The 11,231-nt window shown below is 51.2% G+C and overlaps 1 protein-coding gene across 1 annotated transcript in view; it reads right to left on the bottom strand.

Moving 5' to 3' along the window:
* Nucleotides 1-2,084: 2,084 nt before the first annotated feature.
* Nucleotides 2,085-11,231, bottom strand: part of NOL9 (nucleolar protein 9) — a 20,972-nt gene continuing 11,825 nt past the window's right edge. The window contains exons 7-12 of the mRNA XM_004317737.4: nt 10,457-10,618; nt 9,971-10,268; nt 9,490-9,601; nt 7,106-7,283; nt 5,660-5,793; nt 2,085-5,057 (exon numbers count right to left, since the gene is read on the bottom strand). Coding sequence (XP_004317785.1) covers nt 4,908-5,057; nt 5,660-5,793; nt 7,106-7,283; nt 9,490-9,601; nt 9,971-10,268; nt 10,457-10,618 — 1,034 coding nt within the window. The 3' untranslated portion in view covers nt 2,085-4,907. The remainder of the gene's footprint in view (nt 5,058-5,659; nt 5,794-7,105; nt 7,284-9,489; nt 9,602-9,970; nt 10,269-10,456; nt 10,619-11,231) is intronic.

Below are 11,231 nucleotides of genomic sequence, written 5' to 3'. Positions count from 1 at the left end.
AGGCCAGGTCTCTGATTCTGGGGCGCTGGAAGGCTGTTTGATTCCATGAACGCCATTCCTGACCCCCTCTGCCAAAACGCGTCATGGCACGAATCAAAAGTGAACTTACAAATATTGACGGTTTAGGAGGCATTTCACAGCCCTTCTTGAGAGACGTACAAACACGGTTGGGAACCTATCCCTGACCATCCTGGCAAGGGGGACACAACTTTAATGCACAAAACTGAAGGTTTCAAGGTCTGGGGACCCCTTTCCCCACCCCGACCTTCCACCTCCCAGGAGAGGAAGCTGGGGAGCAGCTTCCCCCCACCCCCGACCCCGCCACTGGCCCCTCCGCGGCAGCTGCCAGTGGAATCTCTCTTCACTCGGGACCCTGTTCTTTCTTCTTTCAGGGCTTGGAAGGCTGAAACCAAAAGCCTCCTTCCTCTGCCTTCTCAGAAGACAGGACACTATCTGCACCTAGATCAGAGATGATGGCTAACGCTCACCGGGCGACCCCTGTCTTCCACGCTCTCAAATTCATTAAATCACTGTGAAGGAGAAAATGTGGCCAGCCTGCAGGAGGGGTTCTTAAAGGGCCCAGGCGAATTCACCAAGCAGCCCCTCCAAGACCCACAAAATCTCTTCTCACTCTGCCGTCCACCCTCCTTTCTGGACCGAAGAGGAAGAAAACACACTCACCGCTTCCTGGACGAAGGCTGAGCCAGCCGCGAGGTGGAGACCCATATTTTGTCAGGACTGAATTCATGTTTGACCTCTGGGGTGGTGGCACCTTGCCTGGCCCTTGAGCCACGTGCTCGACCCACAGTCCCTGTCCCTCTCTGCCCAGCTGCAGTCCCAACACTGGAGGGCTTCTCCCAGACTCAGCCCCAACCTTAATTTCTCCAGCTGAATCGTCTGCACAGAAAACCACCGAGCTCTCAGCCCTGCCAATTCTCTTCTCCGACACAGGCCCCCTGGGCGCTGTATATTTGAACGTATGGACTCTGTGGCCGCGGTTTGCACTGTTTCCTTGCCGGTGGTTTCCTCCCCTTGGATTTTCCATCCCCAAGTACCCATATGCTCCCTGGCACGCACTCCTCACACCGCTGGCTGCCTCAGAGGGTGCCTTCCCTCCTTTCCCAGAAAGCAGTGCCACGAAGACCCTCGTCTCTGCAATGCCAACAGCCAGCAGCAGCCCCCCGCTGGATTCCTCGGTCAGGAGGAAGGCCTGCAAGTGTGGTGGCTTCTTCCTGCCCGGCCGACATGCACAGCCCGGAGACAAGCCCAGGTCCGAAGCATTAGAAAAACCCAAGCCACAGTCCGCTGAGCAGCACAGCAGCATCGGGGCCAGTCGCCATGGCAACCCTTGGCTTCCCAGCCCAACACATTGTCTGCCTGGCTCGGCTGTTTGCCGATTCCCAAGACTGCTTACTCAGCTCCCGGGATCTCCAGATTGGACCTGCTGCCCCTCAACTCCAAGTGCGGCTCCTTTCAGACTGCTCCCTCACCCCGCGGCCCACCCTCTGCCCCATTCTTTTCCTGGCAAAGCCCTGGAAATAACTTTAACGCAGCCAAGGCTTTCTGGAGGCCCTACCTCACGTGGCTCTTCCCCTACTGCACAGATGGCCCCCATATTTATTTTAGCCACTGTTCAGGCTTGGCCTGTCAGCCAAGTCTCGTTGCCTCTACCAGGCCCCACCCTGGGAGCGAGGGCCGAGGGGCTGAGCTCTCGCTCTCGGAGAGGCGGTTACAGACACAGACCCCCGGCTGGCTGGCTAGCTTTCTTTCTATTTGAACTCTTCTGGGAGCAAAATTCTTTTCCCTGCTAATATACTCTCAAAGATAGTCCAGAAACCATTTAACTTACATACATGGGCCCCAAAGGAAAAATGACGATGAACTCCCACTGGAGTTTATCCCGCTCAATACTGAAACAGAGAAAAGGTGCCGGGCACTTGCTGGGGTTTCCTGTCTTCCCCACTATGGCGCCCAGATTTCACTACCCCCTTTCGATGTTTTCCCCATAATTTCTACTAAACATTTAAATAATTTCCGAGAATAAAATGGTCTATCTATGTACGTAAGAAAATCACACAATTAAATTCACATTCTCAAAAATATTTAATGATACAGAAGTTCACATATTAAGTGAAAAGAGCTGGATAGAAACCACACATACAGTTGGACACCAGTTTTATAAAACAAACACACACGTGCATTTTAGAAAAACACTGGACGAGACAGCATCCCAGCATCCACAGGGAGTCCGTGGTGGGGACTTCAGGATCATTTCCTACATGGTGAACTGGTCACACAATTTTAAAAGCAGTTAGCAGGGTTTATGAGAAACTCCCAGGAGCGGGTGATCGGTGGAAGCCCTGGGACCTTCCTCTCCGGAGCCCTGGGCAGGACCCACAGCAGGAAGAATGCTGTTAAGGGAAACCTGCCCGGGGACCGCCAGGTAAGGTGGTTTCCGGTGCCGACAGTTTCTGCTTTGTCCCAGTGTGACTGTGAGGGATACGATCGTGGTCCTGCCTTCTGGATTTACAACCCTTAGAGACAGGCCGCATGCTAAGAGTTACTGCTTCGCCTGCTGTAGACACGCCTCTCGCCCTCCTCACGCAGGGGCCCCGAGGGAAGTGCTATCCGCCCATCTTAGAGGACACAGGCTCAGGTTAAATACGCCCTCAGAGCTACACTGCTAGCCAGTGGCCCAGCCAGAAGGTGAACTCAGAGCTCCAACATCAAAGCCTGCTGCCTTAACCACGACATGGCCTCAACCAAATCTAAGGGAAACAACTACCAGACGCTTTAATAATCACCGTCCCACGTCCCTTGGTCCTCTCGCCGTCTGTCGGGCAGAAACTTGAGTGCCCAGAAGGGTGAGGACCCGCCTGTCACAGGGACCCCAGGAGCGGCAGCGGCAGCTTAATTTTCTTAAAATAAGCATGTACTGCTTTAAAAATCACACACAGAAATGACTGAGTTTTTGTTAAGAGCATCTCCAACGCAGAACTCTCACTACCCGTCCTGAGCCATCACAGACAGTGGAAATGCCAGAAAGCCCAAACCATCGCCACTGATAATCCAACACACCAGGTGGCTGCGCCGTTGCCAGTCTGACTGGCACACCTGGAGCTGACCACAGCGCCCTGTCTCCAGCATCTCTGGATGCTGACAGAGGCCTAGGTGGGCTCCTCGGCCAGGCCATCTCCAGCCTCCGTAAGGCCAGCTGACCAATGGCTGACAGCTCCCTCTAGCGGCAACGTTTGTTTTCTTTACCGATGGGGACTGAAGCCCGCAGCCTTAATGGCCAGCAGGAAACAGGCTAAAAGCGAGCCTGGATTTAATGAAAACGCAAATGACGGGCCACCACTTGCTGCTAAAGACCTACAGTATTATTGTAAAGGTACAGGAACTTGGGAAGGAGGCAAAAAGTTGATGGTGGATTGTCTGTTAATAGTCTTTGCAAGGCCAAGAAAGAAAACCATGTACAAGTTAAATTTAGATATAAATAAGAAGCAACTAAGAAGCTAGACATTAGGGTGGGGGGGTGGGATGAACTGGGCGATTGGGATTGACATGTATACACTAATATGTATAAAATGGATAACTAATGAGAACCTGCTGTATAAAAAAATAAATAAATTTTTTTTAAAAAAGAAGCCCTTCCTGCAGGGCCCCCTTTGTTCCTCTGGTAGAAAGAATCACAGTAAATACAAGTCTCCGTATGCAAATTAAATGGTTCCCACCGCAAAAAAAAGGAAGCTAGACATTAAATGGTCTCTAGGGTATCACACCTGATCCTGGATGGTGACAAGGGCTCTACAAGATGAGATGAGAAGCCATGTGAGTACTTAAGACAATGACAGTCAACGGTTTAAATGAACATAAACATTAAAACCCACACATCATAATAGCTGTCCTTCAACACATTCTGCTAGGAAGTTGGAATTCACACCACCAGTTTGAAAGGCTACCTCAATGTCCTAAACGCAGAAATGGTGACCTGACCTGGCTGTCCGGATTGTTTACCAAAACCACTTCCAACCTGGGAGGTTAAAGAATCCTGACCACCAGGAAGAAGATGGAGTTCCATCGTTGGCCCCAAAGCCCCCTGGGAGAACAGCACCATCACTGACACAGAGTTCAGGTCCAGCCACCGAGCCCAAGAGCATGAGCTGCTCCCCCGGTCCTTCTTCCGAACAGCCTAGTGTCCGGCTCTGCCCACTGTGCGTTTTTAATCTCAGATGTGAAGTCAATTAGGACAAATCTGGTTTTAAAGAGGCCCCAAGACAGGCTTCCTGGATTTGAGAGCATTTTTTCAGCATCAGATTTTAAAAAGGAAGAAGAAGAAGGGCTCTGGAGTCAAACTTTTATCTCTGAAACATTGATTAACTTTAACAGACCAAACAGAGGCTTAACCCTTGGCCCACACGCATGGACGGGGTTGGAGAGCATCCAACGCGCAGGGATGGGAACGCCCCCCGCCCCGGGGGAAGGACCACAGGGCGCCACCACATTCCGCTACGCCCTCCATCCTGCTGGCCAGACTGCCTTCCTCCTTAGGACGTTTCTGTGGCTCCCATTACTCTATTTTTATCCAGATGCCAACAACCAGGTCCGGCAAAAACTTTATGAGGAATCTACCATGTTCTTTCTGTTTCAATGGCGCACAAACTTTCCCCTGCTGCTTTATTCCCTTAGAAAATAAAACAGAAGACCAGGGCAAACCTCTAGGTCATGTCGACTTAAGAACAGACTTAAATGTACTCTAAACATATCCATGAGTTATGCAGCGTTGTGCTACGTCAGCACACCGTTCCGTTCGTGGCCACAGAACCCCATCGGTCCGCTGGCGCCGGCCTGGAGACAGAGTCAAGCTCTCAGAAGAAAAGGTCCTTCCCTGATTAAGAACATCAGGATCAGTTTGTTTTTCGATAGAATTTAGGTTTGGGGTGTAATTTCTCTTTACGTGTTTCCTCAACTTCTCTTGCTCCAATTTTCTCTGATGCTCCAGGAAGTTTAAAATTATAATCTGTTGTGATGTAAGGTATTGTCCCTTCGAGCCCACGCTGAAATGGAAACACAGAGAAAATACTTCAAATCCAGCGAAGATGGAAGGAAGACAGTGTTAAAAGTGAGAGTCTGAGGAAGGTCCTCTCACTCCTAAGACACTCGGCTCCGCTCCCCTGGAAGGGCCCACTTACAATTCAACCCCACAAACACATCAAACAGCATGAGAATGGGGGTGGGGACTTCTCTCTCAAACAGGCAGAACGAGCCGGTGGGGAGGGGGACACTGGTGCCTCCCCAGCTGCCTGCAGGTCCTGCCATTTGGTTTGGGGCCACACGGATGCCCTTGGCCAACGTGACCCTCCATGGCCTTCCCACGGGGACCCCTGAAGACTGTCTTCAGGGAGGGCTCATCATGGGGACGCCACCTCTGCTCTTTTCTCCCACACGCACGTCTGCAATGTCGGCTCCACCACGGGGCTCCTGGCCGTGCGTGATGGCGACTCTGGGCCCCAGACCTTTAGGCCACGCTGACACACCACCATGGGGTGTGAGCTCCCCAGACAATAACCTGCTCCCCCGTGACTCTCGCCCCGACTTCAGGCCCCCACTGTGGACACGGCCAGCGAGCTCCAGGGCTGCCCCCGGGGGCCGTACTCACCTGGCTCTTGAGAACACACTGTGGAATGGAAATGGTTCCAACCAGCAGACAGTTCACGTTTCTTAGCTCTTCCGGGGGCACAGGAGTGAGGATGTGGTAAAGCCTCTTCTCCATGTCGATCCCTCTACAAATTCCTTGAAAGCACACAAAACACACAAAAATCACCCTTTCTGGAAGATATCAAACTTCCCCACCACTCAGAATTGTAGAATGGCTTTTAAAATAAGAGTTTCAAGTTCAACTGTGTTTTGCTTTAAAAATACCAAGTGGCATATGTGAATATCTGAAGACTGTTGGTACCCTTCTCCTAGTTCAGCTGTGAGAAACCCAAGTCCTACACTGTCTTAACTAAGGCGCACCTGGGCCAGGGAGAAAGCCACCAGTGGGGAATGCAAAGATGACTCAGCCTCTCCCCACCACCAATCCCTTCTTTACGGTCTGTACTAAAGCATACGAGTTCTGTGGAAATGCTTTCGAGAAGTTCAGTGTTGTATAAATCAAGAACACATATTAACTGAGGGTTCTGCTAATCTTGAGGTGTGTAGGCCCAGCCCCCTTCCAGAAGTATACACTGACAGTTACTGATCTCAGTGAGCCGGGGGACGATCACGTGAGGCAGGTTTGGTGAGGGACGCAGGGACCCAAGGCTGCCAGGCACCATGAGGCTGGGTCCACATGCTGGACCTGTGCGAAGGGACGCACCAGGATGCAGTGTGATCTCGTATGTGCTCAGATCACCCCTAACCGTGGGGAGTCCAGTTACACAGCTTTTCCACTAGTTCAGGGCAAGAAATGAGACGGGCGTGGTGAGAAGAGGTGAGATGGAGGAGTCTGACTTTCTGAAAACGAAACCACCAGGCCTGCGAGTGGGCTGGATGTGGAGAATGAAAGCAAGGGGGTGCCAAGGAGGACCCAGGGGCCTGACCCAAACACCAGAGTACATCTTCAAAGGACTGTTCATGGCCTGGGAACTGGGGATGGTGTGGGCTGGGAGGAGATCTGGGGAGAACATCAGGGAAGGGGTAGAAGGACCTATCAGGACTCAGTTTGGGACCCAAGTCTTAGGTGCCAGCGAGACATCCAAGCGGAGAAGTGCCGCGCTCACACGGGCTTGGAGCTCTGATGCGCCGCTGTGCTGGAGAGGCCCCACGGACGTCAGCCTAAGATGGACTCAGAGCCCCAGCAGTGGGTGGGAGGGCCCACGGAAAACATGTCAGATGAGAAGGAGGCCGTGACCAGGCCCTTAGGAATCTTGGAGGAGAAGCAGAGAAAGGACCGCTTCTTTCCTGCCCTCCAGCCCGCAGAGCCCGCTATACAGAAGACAGAGAAGCTAAGCTCGCTGGCCACGCCAGCCAAGTGACGGCGACAAGGTCAAGCCCAGCCATCGACAGTTAAGAAGCGGGTCAGTTTCAGTAGGTTTACAGACAGTGTCCCTCTCAGACTCACCAAACCCCAAACAATCACAGATGGGCGTCTGGGCAAGCAGGATGGGCCCACTTGCATATCCTCTGACATCATCCAGGATCTTGCAAAGCCCAACCCAGCTGGCGTTCACAGCGTATAATATGTGGGTAGGAGCGACATCAGCGTGGATAATCCGGAGTGCCACGGCATTGAAAGGGACCTGAAAGATACATGCGCATCCCCCTCTATGAATTCTACTTGAAAGACTACTTTTAATTTTTACAAGTCGACTCACCAGCTATCTGACGTTCTATCTGCCAAACCACCTACCAAGAAATATCTAAACAGAATGCGAACACCAACCAGCATCTGTTCAGTGCTTCACCGTTCTAATACAGAGAACCTAGGAAACTTAAACAAAGCTCCTGTATACCAGCAATACCTGCTAGAAATCTAAACTGAATGCCTGGAACTTTGTCTACAGAGACACAATGAGATGCAAGTTTGGAGACATCCTACATGAGCCGAAGTTGACGGAGGGAGACTATGGAAACCCCTCACTGAGGTCTCCTGATGGGAGAAAGTAAAAATCCATTCAGCGAGAAAAAGCCTCCATTCACTCCCTAATTTAATTATTGCAATAAGAAAAATGGATTGCATTCCCGGAGCATGAGGTAAATAATTACTTTTAACATGTAACTTTCTGGGTAATTTCAAACTTTTAAAGTAGAAAAACTTTTTTTTTTTTAATTTTATTTTTGGCTGCGTTGGGTCTTTGTTGCTGCACATGGGCTTTCTCTAGTTGCAAGGAGTGGGGGCTACTCTTCGTTGCGGTGCGCGGGCTCTAGGCACTTGGGCTTCAGTAGTTGTGGCGCGCGGGTTCAGTAGTTGTGGCTCGCGGGCTTAGTTGCTCTGCGGCATGTGGGATCTACCTGGACCAGGGCTCAAACTTGTGTCCCCTGCATTGGCAGGCGGATTCTTAACCACTGTGCCACCAGGGAAGTCCCCCTCACATTTGTTTTTGAAGCCTAAATAATATGTATAACAAAATGCTTTTCTGGGGACTTCCCTGGTGGCGCAGTCATTAAGAATGACTGCCACAACTACTGAAGTCAGTGCACCTAGAGCCTGTGCTCTGCAACAAAAGAAGCCACCACAACGAGAAGCCCACACACGGCAATGAAGAGTAGCCCCCACTCACCGCAAGCAGAGAAAAGCCTGCGCAGCAACGAAGACCTAATACAGCCAAATAAATAGAATTTAAAAAAAATTGTTTAAAAAACAAATGTGAATTTGTAACAAAAGGCAGTTTAAATTACTGGCAGCTAAGTTTCACGTTCAGTTATAGAGCATCGTCAAGTGAGTAAATTGCAGTAAATCAACCAAAACTCCATTAAACCAACTGCCTTAGGTTGTTCAGTGGAGATGACATGGAAGCCTGGAGCCAATCTCTCCATCAGGCTCAGGAATCGCATCCTTGCCCCCCAGGTCACAGCCCCTGCCTGTGCAACCTCAGGCCAGTGTGTCTGCCTGGCTGTGCCCGGTTTTCTACACTGTAAGCGGGGTCTATAACAGCACCTCCCCGGCAGGCTGCCACCCCAGGTAATGTGCTCGGCAGAGCGCGCGGCACAGCGGGTGCTCAGCGCTGCACAGGCCACGCAGCAGAGCTGAGTACCCTGGGCTCTAGAGTCAGGCCGCCTGGGCGCCAGTCCCAGCCCAGACTTTTCCTATGGGCCTTTGGGCAAGCTGACTCAGTGCCCCCGGTCTCAGTTCTGCCGTCTGTAAAGTGCGGATAATAACAGCGCCTCGGTGAGTAAAGGAGTTAACCCAGGCTTAGGAGAGAGCACAGCACAGGGTGAGCACTTAGAAATGCTACCTGTTGCTGTTTCATTCTGTCATCATTTGGAATCCTAACGTTATGGTGGTTTCTTCCCAAATGAACTTCTTCAGAGGTTGGAATCCAAGATGCATATACCCTCGTGCCAGAATCTACGTGCGACGATGTGTGAAACAGCTTAGGAGTGTTCTCCGGGCGCCAGGCCCTGCTGTGAGCACTCGTGAAGCCCGCACAAGCGTTCTGCGAGGTCTGGCACCGCTGTTCCCAGCTGAGAGCCCAAGCTGCACCCAGCCCGTCAGTGCAAGGGCGGAGATGGGCTGCCAGGGCGTAATCCCAGTGCCAGGCCCAGCACAGCAGTGAAGAGCTCGGCTCTGGAGCTGGGCTGCCTGGCTCTGTGGCCAGCTGTGCCACTCACACTGGATCACTCAGCTCCCTCTGTAAAGCGGGGACAGTCACCAAATCTACACCACAGGGCTGCCCTGAGGACTAAATGAGTGAGGCGCTATGAAGTGGTCCAGGTGCTCTTGGCACACAGGCACGGGCGTGTTTAAGTAACCCAAATAAAGACAATTCCAAGCGTTCAGATCACCTGATAGGGTGTCAGACCATGTAAGGGACACAGTGGCTTTGGCACTGGGGGCTGCAGCTGGCCAAGGTAACTCAGCACTGCCAACTCGCGAAGGACTTTGTTATGTGATTCTCTGAAAAGGAAATCACAACGAGGTAAACAGAGATTTAACCTTCCAGGCCCACCTCCCACTAGAGACATCACACAGATTCTACGCACACAGCCCATGTTCCAACCTTAGCATCTGCAGACCCTGCCCTTCCATAACCCCCCTGGAAATCCTTCAAGTCAAAGGCCCTGGCAAGCAGACCTGGAAGCCAATTCTGGATGTTTCCACTGGCAAAGTAACCATTCAGAAAATAACTTGACTCTCTTTCATAAATAGATAGCTGTGACAGAGATCTGAAAAATTTTAGAGGACTATTCCTTTGAAGGAATTGAGGACAGAAGGCCTTGTAAGACTGAAGAAAACTAACTTCTCCAGCCATGACGCTTTGCTTACCTATTTCTTGGAGTTTTTCCAGACACAAACTCCGACTTAACGGACATCAGTTTGAATCCAGTAAACAGAAGTGGATTCTCCTTTTCTTCGTCAGCAAATTCTAAACTGTCTGCAAATTCTGCCAGGTGGAATCCTCTGTTTCTGACTTTGGACGTGCTCTTTGTGTACAAGCCGTCCATGTTGTCCACGTAGCTTGGGCTGAGGTCTGGCATGTACCTACCCCGGTCGGAGCTGAACTGAACGACGTGGCTGGGCGACAGCAGTCGGATCAGGTCAATAAGAAGCAAGAGACCCTCGTCTACGAGGAAGGAGACCACGGGAGCACAGTTAGCGCACAGAGAGGCGATGCACTCCTGCAAAAAGCTGGACTGCTTCTGAGACAAGGAATTGCCCCAAAACCGGGCTTCGGCACTAATGTCTGGAAACCACACACTTATCCCCACTGCCCAACCCTCCCGTCCAACCCATGCGCCTCGGCGGGCTTACCTGCCACCCAGCCCATCGTGTTGACGATAAGAGGGGACTCTCTCTTGTAGGAGCTGAACACATACTTTATTATCTCAATATAATTTTCAAAGCTGTTTTTACAAGAAGGCTTCCCATAATAGACCATTTTCTGGGGTGTCCTCTGGTGGGTGAAAGGTGGTCCTAAGACGATAAAGATGAGCGTCATCGATCTGGGAGAACCTAAGAGGCGGCGAGGGTTTTGGTCCAGCCATCGTCACTGACGAAGCTCCTCAGGAAATCCGAGCCCGTCCTACCACTAGGAATAGCTTTCGAAGTCTAAGCTTTCAACTTCATACAAAGACACGCTCACGATTACGTACACAGTTAACCCCAACTAAGTCCTAATACAGCCACTCACTCAACAAACATTTACTGGACACCTACTGAATGCTGGGCATTGTCCTAGATACTTAGGACATTTCTGTGAACTGAAGAAACATCCCTACAGGGCTTACACACTAAGGAAACGACGATTAGTAACAGCAGCAGTCACCTGTTGGACTACAGTACTGTGTCCTACGTATGCTAGACACACAGTCTCTAGTTTTCATAAACACCCTGTGAGACAGGAAGCATTACTTTCCCCCATTTTTACAGACAAGGAAATTGAGAAAGAGATTAACCTGACCAAGGTCGCACAGCTAGTAGAAATCAGCTGGACTTGAACTCAGGTGGTCCAGCTCCAGAGCTGATACTCCCTAATCACAACAGCAGTCTGTCCATCCCCTCTGGCTGGGGCCAGCGCCCACAGCAG

Source organism: Tursiops truncatus, chromosome 1 (genome assembly GCF_011762595.2).
Source record: "Tursiops truncatus isolate mTurTru1 chromosome 1, mTurTru1.mat.Y, whole genome shotgun sequence".
NCBI lineage: Eukaryota > Metazoa > Chordata > Mammalia > Artiodactyla > Delphinidae > Tursiops > Tursiops truncatus.
Note: the sequence above shows the minus strand (reverse complement) of the source record. Positions and strands in the feature narration are given on the sequence as shown.